This window comes from Sorex fumeus, unplaced genomic scaffold, assembly GCF_029834395.1.
Source record: "Sorex fumeus unplaced genomic scaffold, SorFum_2.1 ptg000098l, whole genome shotgun sequence".
In the NCBI taxonomy this organism is placed as follows: Eukaryota; Metazoa; Chordata; class Mammalia; order Eulipotyphla; family Soricidae; genus Sorex; species Sorex fumeus.
In genome coordinates this window covers 32132020-32152528 of record NW_026606155.1, presented here as the reverse complement: position 1 = coordinate 32152528, position 20509 = coordinate 32132020, and the positions used below count along the sequence as shown (strand labels likewise).

General features: G+C 40.7%; 1 protein-coding gene across 1 annotated transcript; it reads right to left on the bottom strand.

Moving 5' to 3' along the window:
• Positions 1 to 7972: 7972 nt before the first annotated feature.
• Positions 7973 to 14540, bottom strand: GPHB5 (glycoprotein hormone subunit beta 5). The gene is made up of 2 exons (XM_056134373.1): positions 14337 to 14540; positions 7973 to 8161 (listed from the first exon to the last, which is right to left on the bottom strand). The coding sequence occupies exons 1-2, from the start codon at positions 14538 to 14540 to the stop codon at positions 7973 to 7975; spliced, it is 393 nt and encodes a 130-aa protein (XP_055990348.1).
• Positions 14541 to 20509: the final 5969 nt, after the last annotated feature.

Below are 20509 nucleotides of genomic sequence, written 5' to 3'. Positions count from 1 at the left end.
GAAACGAGTCAGAAAGAGAGGGATAGACATAGAAAGATTGCATTCATCTGGGGGAACATAAAGTAACAAAATAGGAGACTAACACCCAAGAATGGCCGAGAATAGTACCAGGAATTTTACTCCATGGCTTGGAGGCCAACCACACATACTAGGGGGAAAGGGAGCTCAGATAGAGAAGGGAACACCAAATAAAGGTGTTGGGAGGATCCTCCCAGGATGGGAGAAGCATGCAGAAAGTAGACTATAGACTAAACATGATTGTCACCCATTGCCTCTTTTGCAAACCACAACACCCAATAAGAGAGAGAGAGAGAACAAAAGGGAATGCCCTGCCACAGAGGCAGGGTGGGATGTGGGGTGGGAAGGATACTGGGATCCGTGGTAGTGGGAAATGGGCACTGGTGGAGGGATGGGTAGTTGATCATTGTATAATTGAAACCCAAGCACAAAAATGTGTAAGTCTGCAACTGTACCTCATGATGTCTCACTATTAAAAAAAATTTTTAATATAAATATATATATATTTTGTTATTGCTCCTATAATAAAAATAATTTACTTTCATTAAAAAATAAAATAAAATATGTTCTGAATAAAGATGAAAAAAGTCCTCATGGAATATTTTATTAAGTCACATTTGTTTTATCAATGCTACTAAATTTTCAACTTCATGTATTTATTGATCTCTGCCATATGTTTATTATATTAAAATCTAATTTATATCAAAAGTTAATTTAGTCCCTGCAGCAGAATTTTGTCATTTTCTGGTGGTTCGTTTATTTCATAACCAATGGGAGAAAGGGAGCAAGAATTGCTACTGGAAAAAATGAAGCTAATAAAACCTGAAGTAGAATGATCTGTGAAAATTTATATTCTCCATTTGGAAATGCTCCCATGAGGGGAAAATGCCTGAAAAATCACCACTCCTCTTTGATTTTGTTAATTGCAAAATAAGATTATTCCCAAGAGTAGGTTGTTGCCAAGAGTTAATTTTATCTAAAGCTCCCTCAAAAGGTGGATCTTCATTGCTTACAGTAGTTTGATTTTTACAGCATTGATGTACAAGTTATTAATTCCTTTTCCTTTCCTCTAAGCCCATGACCCATTTTTATTTATTTTTTTAATTTTTATTAGTGAAACACCATGAGGTACAGTTGTAGACTTACAAATTTTTGTGCCTGGGTTTCAGTTATACAATGATCAAGTACCTATCCCTCCACCAGTGCCCATTTTCCACCACCACAGGTCCCAGCATTCCTCCCACCCCCATCCCACCCATCCCACCCTTCCTCTGTGGCAGGGCATTCCCTTTTGTTCTCTCTCTCTCTTATTGGGTGTTGAGGTTTACAAAAGAGGCATTGAGTGGCAATCATGTTTGGTCTATAGTCTACTTTCAGCATGCTTCTCCCATCCTGGGAGGATCCTCCCAACACCTTTTATTTGGTGTTCCCTTCTCCATCTGAGCTCCCTTTTCCCCTAGCATGTGTGGCTGGCCTCCAAGCCATGGAGCAAAACTCCTGGTACTAATCTCGGCCATTCTTGGGTGTTAGTCTCCTATTTTGTTACTTTATGTTCCCCCAGATGAATGCAATCTTTCTATGTCTATCCCTCTCTTTCTGACTCATTTAATTTAGCATGATACTTTTCATAGTACCACAGGTATGTAAATTTCATGTCTTCATCTTTTCTAACAGCTACATAGTACTCCACTGTGTAGAAACCAAAGTTTCTTTAACCAGTCATCTGTTCTCGGGCACTCAAGTTTTTTCCAGATTCTGGCTATTGTAAACAGTGTTGCAATGAACAAACAAGTGCAGATGTCACTTCGACTATATTTTTTTGCCTCTCTAGGATATATTCCCAGGAGTGGTATTGCTGGGTCAAATGGGAGCTCAATTTCTAATTTTTTGAGAATCATCCATACTGTTTTCCAAAAGGGCTGAACCAGTCGGCATTCCCACCAGCAGTGAAGGAGGGTCAGGGAGGAAACATTTGAAATATGGCAGTAGGTAGGTATGATGGTGGTGGGATTGGTGTTGTAATATTAAATGTAGCAAATTATTGTGAACAACTCTTTAAAGATAAAATAAAATATAAAAATAAATAATAATATTAATAATAAAATGGGACTACTCCTGAAAAAACTACTTTCTGTGGAATTATGTAATTAAAAATCAAAACATAATGTTTAAGAAGGTTGAAGTTTAGCACTAACATTTTCCTCATTTTTTATTAACAACTTTTTAACTATAGTATACATTTTCAGATCAAATTGTTTGAGTAGGAAGGCCAGAGTGACAGCACAAAGGTTAAGGTGCTTGCTTTGCATGAGACCGAACTTCAGTACTGATTTTTCTTTTTTTTTTTCTTTTCTTACTGAATCACTATGGGATACACAGTTACAAAGTTGCTCATGATTGGGTTTCAGTCATATAATGTTTCAACACATGTCCCTCCAGTGCAGATTTCCCACGATCAGGGTCCTCAGTTGTCCTCCTGTTCCCACCACCATCCCTCCTTTATGGCAGGTCTCTCTCTTCTCCTCTTCTCTTCTCTTCTCTTCTCTTCTCTTCTCTTCTCTTCTCTTCTCTTCTCTTCTCTTCTCTTCTCTTCTCTTCTCTTCCCTTCCCTTCCCTTCCCTTCCCTTCTCTTCTCTTCTCTTCTCTTTCTTCTCTTCTCTTCTCTTCTCTGCTCTGCTCTGCTCTTCTCTCCTCCTCTCTATCTCTGTCTCTCTCTCTCTCTCTCTCTCTCTCTCAAATACCATGACTGAGAGATTATCATGTATATCCCTTTACCTACTTTCAGCACTCAGTTCTTGTCCAGAGTGATCTATTCCAACTATTAGTGTCACCATAGTGGTCCTTTCTATAAACTAACTGCTCTCTGACCCCTTACACACACTTGTGGCAATCTTCTAAACCATTGACCAGTCCACCTTGCCTTTGTGTCTTGTCCTAGGATGTTAGTCTCATACTATGTTTTTTTAATATACACAAATGAGTGCAATAATTCTATTTCTGTCCCTCTCCTTCTGACTCATCTTAGTCAATGTGATACTCTCTATGTCCATCGATTTATAAGCAAATTTCGTGACTTTATTTTTCCATTGTGTAGATGTACCATATTTCTTTATCCATTCGTCCATTCTCAGGCTCTCAGGTTATTTCCAAATTGTGGATAGTGCTGCAATGAACAGAGAAGTGCAACTGGTATTTCTACTATGTGTTCCCAGGCCCCCGGGGTATTTTCCCAGAAGTGGTATTGCTGAGTTGTATGGAAGCTCAAGTTCTAGTTTTTTGAAAGATGTGCATTTTGTTTTTCCAGAAGGCTAGACATTCGGCATTCTAATGAGGGTCCCTTTCTCCCCACATCCGCACCGGCACTGGTTGTTCTTGTTAATTTGTATGTGTGTCAGTCTCTGTGGCGTGAGATTATATTCACTGTTGTTTTGATTTACATCTCCCTGATGATTAGTGATGTAGAGCACTTTTTCACGTGCTTTTTTGCCATTTGAATTTCCTCTTTGAGGAAGTTTCTGTTTATTTCTTCTCCCCACTTTTTGATGGTGTTGGACTTTTTTTCTTGTAAAGTTCTATCCATCAGCACCAATTTTGCTCACCCAACACTGCTAACAGTGACCCAGAAGTAAGCCTTGAACACCCTTAGGTGTGGCTCCTGAACCAAAACAAATAAAATGTTTGACTACCATAAATGAGGAACACTCTGGACTATGGGTTGACACCATAGTCAGTCATAGACAGAACCCTCTTGCTACCTTACTGCTTTGCAATATGATATGTCCCTTATGTGCATGTCCTATGTCTCTATGTCCTATGCCCTATGTCCCTTGACCTTGCTTCTTTTAGTTCCTTATCAACACCTGTTCTCTGCTATCTCAGGCCCCATCACCTCTGCAGATCCAGCTATCCTAGTTCCCCAGTAGTTTCTTCTGCCATCAACTTCAACCTATAGAAAGAAAAGCATAGAGCTTTTCTACCATGTATGTTCCTCTCATTAGTACATTCCTTATAGCTTAAGTGAAGGGAACGTCCATGAAAACAATTGGTTGGTGGGTTCTCTGGTCTCAGGCAATCAGCATTATAGGATAACCATCTTTATGCACCTTTCAATGCTCAAATATATTGCCAGAACATTTTTTGAATTTTTCCTTAATGTAGCCACTGTTTTCCCAGAGCTTTAACTAAAACTCGTTTGGGTTGAGCCAAATCCAGGTGTTTTGGTAAGGATGCTAAACCCCAAGTCAAAAAGTCCTCATAGGAACAAATTCTTTGTAACCTGTCCTCATTTTTTATTTTTATTTTTGTTTTTCCTTGTTTCAGAGTCAGTGTTCAGGGTTTCTGGTTTTGCACCCTGGGATCACTCCTAGCAGGGTTCTGGGGTCTTTAGGTAGTGCTGGGATTCAAACACGTATCAACCACATGCAAGGTAACCTGTTATGCTTTCTACCCCCCTGTAACCAGTCTTATAGTCTGTACCTTCCCACCCTCCCAAACATAGTTTCAACCCTTAAGTTCATTTCCAAGAACATTCTACTGAACCCAGTTTAGACAAATACTGTGATAACTTCAGTGGAGCATCTCATTTCTTCCAACTAAGTTAAATCCTTCCCAGTGGACTCATCTTGAGACTTGACCCCAATTATCCACAAGGAAACAAAACTATGTGGGCAGTGTCTATGGGTAAGGGCATCATTCATAAAGCATCCTCCTCAGATGATGCCTCCGACTGGTCACCAGGCAAGGGGAAGCTTCGCTCCTCTAGTGAAAATCTTTCTGCTCATTCACCCACAGATCCAATGCCAGGAGTCTGTGTCCTGTTTCTTCCCTCTAAGGACTCTGTCCAGGTGGTGGGTTGTTTATCTTTTGAATAATTCAGCTGCTCTCCTAGTTTGGTGTGAAGTCCAGTTTTCACCAGGATCTACCCTGCAAATTCAGTAGTATTCTTGGCGCTTCATATCATACTCTGTTTGTTTGGGTTACACTTAGCCAACTACTCTCACAGTTCTGATAATCAACATGGTTTCCCCCCCTCTCAGCTATTATGTATTTCCTGTTCATCAGGAGATACTTTTCATATGTATCCCATCCAAATCCACTATATGGGGAGTCTTAGCAATTGTTATGCCTTGTAGCTCTCATAGCCAACATGAATGACTGACTTTCTTTCTTCACTTTTTTTTTTGGTGGTTACACCAGGCAATGCTCAGTGGTTACTCCTGGCTCTGCACTGAGTAACTACTCCTGGTGGTGCTCAGGGGACCATATGAGATACTGGGGATTGAACATCGGTCAGCTGCATGCAAGGCAAATGCCCTTCCCACTGTACTATCACTCCAGCCCCAGTGATTGACTTTCTGACCTAGCTCCCCAAAAGATAGCTGTGCTAGATTTTATCCATCCCCCCCAGTTTTATCCACACTTTAGTCTCTCTCCTTAACCCCTGCTTCCCAGAAGGCCCATATTTATGGATGGAATCAATGAACACCTCAATTCCCTGCCTTCCCCTGTGATCTAACATTTCCCATCAGGGCACAGACGGAAGAAGAGTGTGGCTGAGAATTTGCTCTCCCTTCCACCCACCGCCACTCCCTGCCACTACTATGCACCCTCTTCCCAAGGCTGTAGTCAGGCATCCTCTCTCCTGGTCCTCTTTTGTGGTCTGAAAGTCATGTCCCCTTTTCATTTCTTCAGCTTCTGATTTCCCAGCACTTCTAAACAGTGCTTGGAAAAGTTTCATCACCCCATTGGTTTTCTTACCTCTGTCCACACATTTTCAGGCTCTGCATCAAACTTTTGTTCCATTACTGAGTTCCCCCTAGCTGACATGGTGGTATTTCCTCAGTCTGCTGAGCCCTGACTGCTTCTGCCTGTTCCTTTTACTGTATCTGGGAAGCAGGCTTTTCTCACAAAAGGATGTTCTTTGTGAAGAATTGAAAACACTTGTGCATTGCCACCCAGTGTTACTTCGAATCCCACCCATCATCTCCATCCTTGCAGAGATTCAGGGCACTGTATTTATTTTACTAGAACTGGTCTTGCATGGCAATGGGTCTGTCATAAGATTTGAGTAGATTCTACTCATACCCCTTCTTCCATAGATTCCAACATGTGATTGGAATTTTGGATGAGGTCTCATCAATTACTCCTTCCCAGAGGCCTCCCAGCAATGACATACTAGAAAGGTGAGTGCTGTTTGAGTGAATTTAGGATTCATGATACCAAGTCATTTGTCTATGACTTTACTAAGCATGGCATCCTAAGTTAATATGTAAGTGAAAAATCAACTGGTAGCTCTTTTTTGTGTACTGTTATTCTAACCATCTTTAGAAGTAAAAAAAAAAAGACTTTAAAAAAACATTTTTCTAAATTCAAAAGCCAAAGAACTTGCTTTATTAGCATCAGTGCTGTTTTCCTGTCAGATTATTGAATTTTTTTAAGAACAAGGTTAAATGCAGCCCCCCAAAATGTGAGAATTAAAGACTCTGCAAGAGTTAGAGTTTTGACTTTTAAACAAAAGTTTTAAGCAAGTCACAGAGAGTCAGCTGATTGGATATTTTAGACCAGACAAAAGTGAGACCATTTCCTGTGAGCCAGTTCTGCACTACTATCAGATAACATTTTTGAGTTTCAATTTGTTTTTAATTTTTAAATGAGGTCACACCCAGCAATGCTGGAGACTGCTCCCAGCTTTGTTCTCAGGGGTTGCTCCCAGTGGTGCTCAAGAGACCATGTAGGAACAAACCAGGATTAGCCACATACATAAATTAAAGTTTTTAATATTTGAAATGGTAATGAATATTTATAATTGATTGGGGCATGGTTTGGAGAGAGCACTACAGAATTCCAAAATCAGAAGTTTTATTTTAAAAGTTTCTAAGCCTGGGGGTCAAAACAATAGTACAGCAGGTAGGGCGTTTGCCTTGCACATAGCCGACTCAGGTTCAATCCCTGGCATCCTATATGGTCCCCTGAGCACTGCAGGAGTAATTCCTGAGTACAAAGTCAAGAGTAACCCTTAAGCATCACCAACTGTGACCCAAAAAGCTAAAAGAAAAAAATTTTTCTAAGCCTAAATTATAGCTCAAATAATTCTTTTGTTTGTTTAAGATTTTCATATTCACTAGAGAAGTGATTAAGAAGTTATTTTAAAGTTCAGGAATTTTTTTTTGAGAAAAGAATTGCCCAAATATAGATACCTTTTAAGCTGAGCTCCTTTTTAAATATAAGAATATTTCTTATGTAAATAATTGCTCAGCTATAAAGAATTACGACCAATTTTTTTCTTTTAAGAAAATTGCAACTGAAGAGTCAGAGTGAGAGTACAGTAGTGGGTAGAGTGTTTGTCTTTGCATGTAGTTGACCCAGGTTCAGTTCCCGGGTATCCCATATAGTCTTCCGAGCACCACCAAGAGTAATTTCTGAGTGCAGAGACAGGAGTAACCCCTGAGCTCCACTGGGTGTGACCCAAAACGCCAAAATAAAATTGCAGCTGAATTTTGGGGGGTACAAAAATGTTGAGAGTGTGTATTTATTATATTATTAGACTCTTTGATCATAAATCTATTGAAAGACCAGTTATTAAATAGATATGAAATTTTTAAAACTTTTTAGCCTTGTTTCCTTATTCTATCCAATTCATCCAACCATTCATATGTTGTAAAACCAAACTGGAGAATTGTAATATACAAATTATGCTCTAAGACTCGAGCAAAAGAAAATTTAATCTACAGGTGTGTAAACCCAGAAAAACTATGCGCATGAAGACACAAATATTATCTTGCATTTTTATCATGAGGTTCTGAGCCTCCCCCAGCACTGGGCTAAGGGGACAAGTGACCTTCTCCACAGGTGCCATCAAACTGAACAGTCATTGACTCTAGGGGACTGCTGCTTGCACTGGCCAGAAGGTGGGTCCTGAGGCTTGAGGCCAGTAGCTGAGTTCCGCAGGGCCGCTTCAGAGGGTCTCGCACTCTGTAGTATCTGTGGAACAGGCTGCGCAGTCACAGCGGACAGCCACAGGGTAGGTGTAGAAGGGGTCCACCCCTGGGGCACAGTTGGGCAGCTTCACCGTCACCTGCTTGGTCTCATTGTAGGTGCAGACTCGATGATGGGCTTCGATGTAAGGAGGTTCCAGAATAGGCTTCTGTAGAAACAAACAAAACCATTAGAACATACTGTCTATTTATTTGGGGGAGAGAGAGAGAGTTGATTTCTTTGCTACGAGATGATTTCTTTGCTAACCTATTAATCTGTTCCTCCCAGAGGAAAGCAAATTCCTGAGAACAGGAAGTTGATTTTATTCACTACCACTATATTGAGCACTCAGAAGAATACAGGACACATATGACATGCTCCTTAAATATTTATCAAATGAATAATCTTGATCATTGAAAATAATCATCTAATGGGACTCTACAACAGCTACCTCCTACATTCTATTTATAATACGGCAGCCCTACATGATCCTTTTAAAACATAAGTCAGGTTCTATCCCCTCTGCTCAGAGCCCTAGTGATTTCTCATCTCATTCAGATTAAACATAAAAGTCTTCATAAATACCCTCAGACCCTTCATGTTTCAGAGATGTCCAGTTGATCTTGTGCTGCTGACTTATTCATTCTGCTCCAGCACCTCGATCCTGAATCCAACAGGCACTTTTCAGCGTCATGGATGTGAGTACTCCTATTACCCTTCTAAAATGTTCTTCCCTGTGACTCAGGCTTTCGCCAATCTTGGGATTTTGTTCAGATGCCATCCTCTCAGCAAAACCTTTCCTACATATCCTATTTTAAGTGGCAACATCCTGCCTCTATACCATACAACTTCCTCTTCTCCTTATTGCTGATTTTTTCTCCAGAACACATTGCAACTATATATATGGATAGATATAATTTTATTTTAGGCACCATAATTACAATATTGATAATAGCAGGGTTCACGAATAAAACATTCCAACACCACAGCCTCCACCAAAGCGTCAGCTTCTCCTACCCCCATCCTCTCCCCTCTCATTATATTTTTCATTTATTTTGTATTTCCTCCCACCCAGGAAAGCAAATTCCATTAGGACAGGAATTTTTATTTCTTTAACTCACTCTGCTGCCTCTACTTCCTATGCACCAGTCCCCAGCACCCAGGAGGTTCTTAATCACTATTTATTGAAGTAATGAAATAAAACAGAACAAAGCAGCTTCCAGAGGGCACTGAGTCCTGAACTGATAATAACCAAAGGATTCGCTTCCTTCCTTCACCATTTATAAATCTTAAAATCAAACATAATTTGGAAAAGCAGAGCACAGAGATCAGGAAGTCTGCACAGAGGAGCTGAAATCTCAAGTCTTAGAGTTAGACCTAATGAGCTTAAGGACCTGTCTGCCACTCACTGGAGAGCCTGGAAAAATCTGTTTAATTTGCACTTCAGTTTCTTCATCTCTAAGTCAAAATATCCACCTCACAGTAGAGCTGAGTGGAGATAAGCCAAGGTATGCCATGTATAATGCCTCCCACCAAGTATTGAGTAAATCTAATCTATCACTCTATCAGAGTAATTATAAAAATCACTTTCACTGTCCTCCCGTTGTTCATTGATTTTCTTGAACGGGCACCAGCTTGCCAGGCTCTCCGAGAGAGGCGGAGGAACTGAACCCGGGTCAGCCATGGGCAAAGCAAACACCCTACCCACTACGCTATTGCCCTGGCCCATTATAAAAGTAGGGAAGTAATAATAAAAATAACCTTCAGGGCCAGGGAGGTGACTCAAAGACTGAAACACAGGCTTTGCATTAAGGAACTCCAACTCTAATCCTTGACATCACATGGTCTCTTAAAGCAGAGCTGGGAATTACCCCCCCAGCCCTTCGCCCCAATAACAATTAAAAAAACCTTTCAACCTTTTGAGTCTTCACTTGGCCTAGGCAAACAAAATGTTTAATGCAGATCCAGGATGAAATTCTTGAACAGTCATAAAGGTATAAAAACAATGCCTTTACCTTTGCAAGAGCATGTAAGAATCAAATTTAATGCCTACAGATTTTTCCAAATTCTCAGGTAGCATCTTATCCATCCTCAACTTGCTTTATGTCTACTTTACCATCAGTAATCTGAACTCCCAAGAAAGGATGCCAGGACACACAATACAATCTGACTTTCAAAGAAACAAGGAGCAATGTTTTAATAAATGTACCCCAAATACTGCATAGGATAGACTTAACAACTTCTGTTGTTTGTCTGACCTCTGAATTTACTAGTACCCTGGTTCAGTCTGATCTTATTTTTTGCTTTAAATCTGACGTTCCAGGGCCAGCAGTTAGGCCTTGCACATAGCCATTCTAGGTTTGATCCGAGCATCCCAAATGGTCCCCTAAGCACCGCCAGGCATGATCTCTGAGCACAGAACCAGGAGTAATTCCTGATCACTTCCAAGAGTGATCCAAAAGCAAACAAAAATATCCTGCTTAGAGACCAAATAAAACTTTCACACACAAAATAAAATACTAATAATAAAATAAGTCCCTAAAACTGACCATGAGCAATGATTATTTTCAGAACATTTACATTTTCTTGATCTTATTATCTCATTCCTACTTTGGACAAACTGGCAGGCTACCGAATGTAACCTGCCCACATGGCAGAGTCTGGCAAACTCCTCGTGGGGTACCCAATATGCCAAATACCAGTAACAATGATGGGTCTCATTCTCCTAACTCTGAAAGAGCCTTGAATATGGCACTTTTTTAAAAATCTCAGGCGAGGATGAAGGAGATGTTACTGGGGCCTGCTCGAGGCAATCAATGAATAACAGGATGGTTGTGATCGTGATTACATTTTCAAAATAAATCATCATTATATTATCATGAATATACTTATTTTAATACATGCTCTCCAGTAAGCACTTACCAAAAATAAGTTCTTTGTATCTCAGAACTTTCAGGTTTCTGGAAAAATATATTTATTTGTCTTCTATAAGTCACCTCTCTTTTCATAGCACAGAAAAGGCATAAATAAAACTTGGCTAATATTAAGAAGATTCTTGGGCTTTAATGGATGTGGTGCTTCCAATCCTCCTATAAGAGCACAGTCCCTAACTGCCTTAACCAGGATCCAATTAAATACACTCAGCCATTTATAAAGAGATGTGAAGATGGGCTGAATTGAGGGGAACCAGTTCTTTGATGGTGACCCAGAAAGAACTTCAAATAGCTCAATATGGGCTGCAAGCAAAAGAGGTACTGCCAGGTCGAGCCCCAATTGCAAGAAGATGTCAATGTTCCCTGAGTCCATTTGATGTCAAATCCTACTCATGTGACCTTTTGAAACTGAATTTTCATCTGACAATTAGGGCTGAAGTTCCTGAATGATGAGAATGGAAAGCTAATTTGGTGGAGCAGTTTCATTTAAATTTTGAGGATTCCACCACCATAACCCATTCCAGTCAAAAGGCCATACTCTTATGTAAAATGGTAGCAGGTTTTTTTTCTCTTAATAGCTGTCTTCTCATGAAATTTTTGGGCTTCTAAACTGACCTTGAGGGGCCAGAGGGATAGTATAGCAGGTTGGGCATATGATTTGCATGCTGCAAACCAGGGTTTGATCCAGCATCCCATATGGTCCTCTGAGTACCACGAGTAGTGATTCCTGAGTGCAGAGCCAGGAGTAACCCCTGGGTATCACCAAGTGTAACCCAAAAAGCAAAAAATGTATATTTTTAATTAATAAAAATATAGACCTTGAGGTCAATCCCTTATAAATCAACCAATACTTATTGCTTTGTTCATAGTGATACTTTGACAAGAATTATAGAAGGTACAAGAATAAACTTCTGTCCTCAAAAAATACAAAATTTAATGTGTGCAAGTGAGGAGAAAGGAAGACAAAAGGTAGACCACAAATAAGAGCCTACCAGGAAGTTAGAAAGACATAAAAACACAGTCAGTTATGGAGAAAAGTGTCAAGAAATATATTTGATAATGACAGATGGAAATGAGAAGGGATATGTGAAAGGAACTAAAAATTAGATTTTATTCTACAAGCATAGCTCGAGTATGTGGGAACTAGGATTTTTCCTCCAAACCGCCGGGACCACCCTGGCTCCCAGGAAACCTCTGATTCTGGAAGTCACGTCCATGGCCCGCCCCCCAGCGCCATCTTTACAGCATACAGTCACAGAGAAGGGCCACATGGAGGGCTGGCTCCACAGCTCCTGGAGAAGACACCAGGTTCCAAAAAGAGCCGAGATCACCGGGAAGTCCCAGATGGGGTAGGTGCCGCATCCCGCCTCCCCCAGATGGAACCCTGGTGACCAGAAGCCTCTACAAGCATAGCTCGAGTATGCGGGAACTAGGACTTTTCCTCCAAACCGTGTGGCCACTTACACGACCGCGTGACATCTCTGTATATACAAAGTGATCAATGGCAAGTAAATCACCCAATGTTTCCCCCTGAAAATCAGAGTTAAGGTTGGAGCACAGCCACAGCCCCAGAAACACAAGGACTTAATGCAGAACCCAGCAGCTTGGAGCAGAAAAGTGAACGGACTATGCATTAATCCAGGCCATCATGTCTGCCCGGAGGGGAAAGGGTGTTGCCCCATTCGCCCTCTCCTCTCTGGAAAGAAAGATGGCGGCTGCATGGGAGCCTTGTGGAGAGCAGCTATGAGCCGGGTGCTGGGGGCAACTAAAACCTCATGGGAAGGGGAGCATTCTGGTCCGTCCTTCACGCTCTACCGAGGTCACCAGTTGCCCCCCACGAGCGGCTCTCCAGCACGGCCACGACTCCAGAGCACAGAAACCAATCTCTTAATTATCTGACTTTCAGTAGAAATACTTCCAGGGTCAATAAGTAAAATAGCGGAAATCCAAAACCAACATTTGATTCTTGAACCCAGCTGTAGAAAGCAAATCACTTCACAATGCTTTTTCAGCATGTCTGATTTGGGGGGGGGGGGGCGGGGGGTAAACTCTAAATAATAGTGGTGCATCTTTTATTGAAACAATGAATCTAATCAAAGCAGATAGTGTGTTAACTAGAATTCATCTGCCTTGCAGGCACTGGGAGGGGTGGGGGTGGGGTTTTATTGGGGTTCTTCGGGGTAAAAAATAAGTATTGGTAAAGGGAAATGTGTTTGATATTTGCATGACTGAGACCTAAACCTGAAAGCTTTGTAACTTTTCCCACAGTGATCCAATAAATAAATTATTAAAAAAAATTAGATTTTATGAGGACTATTTGGAATAACTTTGACAAACCAGTCTGACAAGCCCTGAGCTCATAATATGAGTAGTTGCTGGAAAAATAAACAGCAAATATTCAGGACCTCAAGAGTTGATGAATGGAATTTCAGCAGAAAATGTTTGTAAAAAGTTTTGGGGGTGTTTTTTAGGAATATCAGAACTATTACTTCTACTGACAAGATCAGAACTAGGACCTCCTCAGTAGGAGGACTCTTATAGAGCAAGTGGTGGACTTGATGTGGTGTTGAGTGGTCCTCTCTTTTCAGCCTTCAAATAGCTCCTCATCTCAATCCACAGTCTGCTTGAGATTTTTAAACCCATTTAAAAATGGAATGCCTCTGAAAAGATCAAATGTAATTGAATTTAAATGAACTCAATGAACATATCAGGAATTATCCCTAAAGGTCCCAATGAATCAATGAGGAGAAGGAAGGAGTCAGAGCTCTGGATGAGACTCTGCAGGGCTAAATACTTGCTGTCACCTGCGTTTTCCTGAAGGACCTATCTCTAGATAACCATCTGGCTTTATCATAAGTGGAGAAGTGCAGGGATGAGTTTGTGTGACAAGTTTGATACAAGAATTTATTCACAACTTTCCACTGACTCTTTATAAGGCACTGCAGTTGCCTACCCCTTAACTTCCTTCCTCTATAAAATGGGTGGAATAATAGCACATCTTGACCACCCAGAAATAATTCCTAAATACACTGATGCCAAGTAAATAAAATTATTCACTCTATCAATGCTTTGTATGGTAGGAACAAGATTAAACTTCTTTCAGATTACTTGTGAGGTAGACATCCCAGCGGTCTCATTAAAAAATGAACACGTAGGGTCAGAGTAATAGTACAGTGGGGCATTTGCCTTGCACTCTTTGCCTAGCCAAGTTTAATCCCCAGCAGCACATATGATCCCCTGATCCCCACCAGGAATGATCCATGAGCACAGAGCCTGAAGTAACATTTGAGCACTGCCAGGTGTGTCTCCCCCAAACAAAATAAACACAAACAAACAAAAAAGCAAACACTTAGAATCAGATGAAGTGGCTGACCTTGAAGGCATTGCGCCTGTGCCTGTCTTAGAACTCACCTCCCAGGTTTCACATCGGCCCCAGCAGGCATCTGTCGTAATCCGCAGGCCCCTGCAGCCAGGCTTCTTGGCCAAGAAAGTGAATTCTCTCACAGCACAACCCACAAAGGTGCGCAGGCTCCCACTGGAGGTGCTAAGGACACAGCCACAGCCAGCCAAGAAAAGGAAGGCCATGGGGCCCAGGAAAAAGTATGCCAACTTCATGCTATTCTGCCAAGAGCAAAAGGTAAAAGTTTGTTAACAGATCCAGCTACTCTCCACGAGGCAGTCAACAATGGATAGGGCACTATCAAAGACATTGTTCTTAGCATTTCAGAAGAAATAAGACATGAAATTGTAGAAGTCCACAAATACCAACACAAATGCCTAACATTTTCTTCTAACTGGTTCTAGTACAGATTCCATAGACACACTGTGCTAGCTAGTAACTGGGTTCTCACTGTGACCCAATTGATGGATCTGACTGATATTTGACCAATGGTTTCTCCAAATGGATGCAAAATATAATTACATCAAAAGTAATGCATATCCAACCATAAGACCTCAGTACTCATAAATTTTTGTTATTAAAAACAGTATTTATGTGCCATGTTATATTGCCTTCAGAAAAATATATTATTTCCAGTGCCATGGAGAGAGAGTAAAAGGAAAGACATAGGTGTATAATAACCATATGTCCACATATATATTGTCACTAATACAATCCACCTTGAAACATGACTATGTAGAAAACATTATGAAACTGACACCCTAACTTGAAAGCCTATTTTGTGTCGGCTTTGTGTCTCCATTCTCTTTTTGTGATTCAGCATAAATATAAGTGCTAGAAGCATCAAATGGGTTTAAAAATAAACTGAATCTACCATCAAATCTGCCTACTTTGTGTCTTGGTCATTTCCTTTTTTTTTTTTTTCAGAAGTCAGAATCACTCCATGCTTGACTCAATATACCCACAAATATACTGGATGTTAAACATGATAGTGGACACTGCATTTATGGAACACCTCCAGTTCATTCTCACATAATCTAATCTCCTGGTTCCTATTTCTGACCTGTCATGTCTCTAGATTCCCCCTCAGGAAGAATAAAGCTACAAATATGGAGAAGCACTTACCTGCCTTGCCGGAGTAAACTCTTAGAACTGAAACCTGCACCCAAGATTTCAGAAAGTCACAATGAGGATAGAAGTTTACTCTAAGAGAAAACCTGTACCCTCTGTTCCTAGACTGCTTGATTGCCCAAATATATAGAAAGGTCTTATTAGTCAAAACAAAAGAGAGGCAAATCCTTACAGAAAGCACAAAACCCATCAAAGCCCTGGGATAAAATGTTGGTTTTTATTTTCCAAAACTGATTAACTTAAAGGGTGTTGTTTTATTTCTTAATATCACCTACTGAAACAGAAAGTAACCTTGGTGGGTGACACAATCCTGGGGAAAGCATCAAAAGCAGTTCACCTGGCTCCAAGGAGAACAAATGCACTGGAACAAGATGGATTAGATTTTCCTTCATGGTAACCAAAAGTTTCCTTCAAAACTGAAGTCAGTCACTAGCAGCAGCTCATGGCCAAGTCTTTCCCTTAACTCACATGTTTCAATACATTGAAAAAAATAAAACTAATTCTTCCTGGAAAGAACATGAAATCACCAAACTGAAAGGATGGAATTTGCAGTGAGAAGAAACATTCTGAAAGTCTTAAAGTCAAATAAGAGATATCCTTAGACAGACAGACAGACAGACAGACATACACACACACACACACACACACACACACACACACACACAAGCCTTCATCAACATTTCTGGCTCAAGGCTTCCAAATACTTAAGAATTTACTAAATGTTTAGAGTGTTAATGGAGTAGCTCATCATGTTAATATGTTAATGAAGTTAAGTTTAGGGAAACTCCTGAGAGTAGGGCTGGTTGCCAGGGAAACCAACTTGCACGGAAGGTGGGAAAGGACCATCTTCAGCATTTTGCCTTTGGGGAGAGGAAAGAAGTTGGAGATTGAGTTCAGTTGTCGGTGTCAAATGAAAATTAAAGCCATAGAGGCTTCAGAGGTCTTTGTGGTTGAAAATCATGTGGAGATTTTGGGGAAAACTGTGCATCTGGAGAGGGCATGGAAGTTTCGTACCTTTTCCCTCATATCTTATCTACTACATCTCTTCTATCTGCCTGTTGATTTGTATCCTCTTGTGCATTTTATAATAAATCCATGCTTGGTTTTCTCAGTTCTGGGTGCCATTCTAACAAATTAATCAAACCTGAGGATGGTAACCTGGCAACTTCTCCTGTGTAGCTATTTGGTCAGCAGTACAGTCTTGCCAGAGGTTTGTGGCCAGAGTCTAAGGAGATTGTGGTCTTGAGAGAAGAGCCTTCAGTTGTTTCCTTAATCTGTGGGAACTGATGCTGTATCTATATCTGTAATAATGCTGTTCTCCTGGCTCTGTGCTTAGGAATTACTTCATGTGGTTCTTGAGGGACATATGTAACACCAGAGATTGAACCCAGGTCTCCTGCAGGAAAAGCATTAGCTCAATCCATTGAGCTATATCTCTGACCCTATATTGGAGAAACTTTTGTAGTAGAATGTCAATTAGTATTGATAGTTTAAAATAATATTCATTTGAAAAATACTTTAAAATACAGTTTGCATTTACATATGTGGGTCAAGACATATCTCAATGGGCTGAGTACATACTTTGCACACAGGAGGTTTGGGTTATATCCCCAGCATTATATGGTCCCCTAGCACAATCAGGAATGGCCCCTAAACACTAGCACTAGCACTGTAACATGTGTTACACATAGAATTGTGCTTCATGTAAAGGTATTCACTGCTGTTTAATAGACGCTTCATCATGCGGAGAGGGTGCCCACACTTTTCCATGCTCAGGACTTACTCTTGGCTCTGCATTCAGGTAATAATACTACTGGAGGACTCAGGGGGCCATATGGGGCGTCAGGGATCAAACCTGGGTCAACCATGGGCAAGAAAAATGCCCTACCCAATGTCCTACTGCTTAAATCCAGATTTCTGGTACTTAAAGTCTAAATTTATAAAATCATGGGCATGGAAACTAGTTTATATTCCAGTCTGCTACAGCAGCACACAAGTAGATTAAAAACTTAGTGGCTCATAGAATTATTCTGGGTGTTCTAAAAAATAAATGAAGCAGACATCATCCTTGCCCTTAGGGGTTTACATAGCATAACAAATAATGATATAGTGGGAGACATCAAGATGTTCATTAAATAAATGACACTAAATAAGGAAATTAAAACATTTCCACTCTCAATGAGGAGAGGTGATCTTTAAATATGCCACTGATTAAAAGGTTGGTTTTTCAAAGCATTTAACAATCCTGAGTGTTAAATTACTACCTATTTCCAGAGTTATATTATTATGTTTTAATAAGATTGAAATAAAGGACTTTTAAAATTTTTTTTAAATTTTAGGGCCGGAGCAATAGCACAGTAGGTACGGCATTTGCCTTGCACACAGCCAACCTGGGTTAGATCCCCGGCATCCCATATGATGCCCTGAGCACTGCCAGGAGTAATTCCTGAGTGCAAAGCCAGGAGTAACCCCTTTGCTGGGTGTGACCCAAAAAGGAAAAAAAATTTAATTTTATTTTCATAATCTTTTCACAATAATTGTCTATATCCAATATTTCAACCCCAATCCCACCACCACTACGCCTTCCTACCACCATTATTTCAAATTTTCCCACCATCCCTCAAGCCTGCCCCACAGTCAAATGCTAAATAATTTATTTTGCATTGCTTGTTATGAATAGCATAAAATGTCTACACACTCCTGGAATTCTAAAATTTTAAATATTTGGGGTCCGGAGGCATCTCTGCAGCATGCTACTCTCTTTCAAGATTCATTTATACATCTCTAGATCATGGCCGTTAATGTGCTTAAATAGTGCCCAGAGGCAGTTTGTGGGCATGACTGCCAGGAAACCAGAAGGGCAGAGAGATGGGGGGAGGTCACCCATTTTAGACTCTGTGAAACCTGGAGTTTTCGGTCACCCGTTCCACATACCTGGGTTTTTCAGAGTTTTCATTGCGTGGGAGGTTGGCCATGAGCGTGGTACCGACTGGGTTCTGGAGGTTTGTGGCTGCCGGGGTTCATTTGGGGCAGGCAAAGGGACACACCTGTCCCCCGCTGAGGTGCCTGGATGAAATCAGCCTGGTGGAGGGTCGGCAGGCACCTCTGCAGTGTGCCGCTCTTTTCCGAGATTCATTTGTGATTTTGAAATAAAGGATTTTTTATGGATTTTTTTTAGCCTGAAAGCAGTTTAGCCAAACTTAGAGTTCTATAAGATCAATGCTTACCTGATGGTATCTACCTATCCTGAGGAAATAAGAGCTACCCGATTGGTGATCAGCTGTCCCCCTTAGCTGTTTCAGAAGAATTCTTTTAGACTAGACTAGAAACCTTTTAGACTAGAACAGATTCTATATACAGATTCTATATATATATTGGGTTTTGTTTTGTTTTGTTTTGTTTTGTTTTGGTTTGGTTTGGTTTGGTTTGGTTTGGTTTGGTTTGGTTTGAGGAACACACCTGGAAATGCTCAGGGCTTACTCCTGGCTCTGCAGATCTCTCATGGTGGGCTTGGGTGACCACATGGTGTGCAAGGATTGAACTCAAGCAAAGCACACTAGCTGCTGTATATATTTCTGGCCCCGGGATTCTACACACTTGTTTCTAAAATTTAACAAGATTAAAAAAGACAACAAAGAGAGTGGGGGGGGGGGAAGCTTTTTTGTTCATAATCCCAACTTCCTCATAACGCAGAGTTGTAGCAACATGCTGTTCCCCTAAGCATTAATCTTGTATTAATAACATCTTAGAGTAACTAAGGACCTACCATGTGCTCAGATAAATGGAATCCAAAGTACTCTTACATTTTTTTTTTACCATCAAACCCTATATGTTTATAAAGACATCAGTGTTTTCTCCTTTTTTACTTTGGGGAAATAGGGACTTGGTTCTTTGGTAAGCCTGCCACCTCCAGAGCTTTCAACAACATTGGGAGTGGCAAATAGACTTGTTTATTCTTTTAATCAACTGAAGACAATTGAAAGTAACTGGAAAATTGTGTTTAAAAGCCATCTGAAACTAGACCCATCACAAAGAACAATAGCTCATCAGCTTCTACCTATCAAAAAAAGGGAATGATATACACTTCTTGCAATCCTTGCTTTATGCTATGCCACTTACCTTTCTAGATGCAGAGTGAGAGACTGCTATTTATTTCAAAGCCTACTTCATCTCCTTAAACTACAAGAGAGAGGTCTTTGCAACATGGTCTGCAATGGGTTGCCATCTGCCAGTCTCCCTCATCTCCATTTGAAATGCTCACTGTTAAAGTCATTTTCTGAGGGAGCAGACAAGAATGTGAGCAATGTCTCCAAACTGTGGTCTTAGAGGTTCTTCTCTCTTTTTGTTCCACTATCACCTTCACATGTATCCACTGTCACCCTGAAGTCACAAAACACAAGTTTATGGGGAATGAAGAGAGAGGGAATGGGGTACACATGAGCAATAATATTGAGATCTGGAGACAAAACAGAGGAATGAATTAGGGTCAGTGTCTCAAAGAGGTCACTGAGCAACTAAGACCTGGGTCCAGGGAGGATGGCCCTAGACCGAATCTGGGTGTCACACTGGGTGCAAGAAGATATGAGACATTTTGCTTAAGCCTGGAAACATGCTTTCCTTGACTCAGTCATGCCAACTCTCAATGGCACAACTTACCTTTTGATTACATTGAGCAAGTCACATGTCTTGGCCTCAGTTTCTTCATCTGAATCATAATGGGGCTACATTTGTCAGTGCTGAGGGGGTCACGTGGTGGTGAGAACAAAACCCTTGTGGGGTACACGTGCACATCTCACCACTACATGTGCTCCAAGTGGTGTACTATCTCCTAGTGCCTAGATTTCAGTCCCAAATCTCTGAGGCCTGCACATTTTGCCACCATTGTGAAATTCAATATATTAGCCCAGGAGTGTGACTGATGTTAAAATTCTTATATGCATATGACCTGGGTTTAATACCCAACAGCAAACACATCAGGAATTCAACATATTAAGAAATTTTCATGAATATTACCAATTTCAATTCTGACCAAAATTGAAGTCAAACTGAGAGA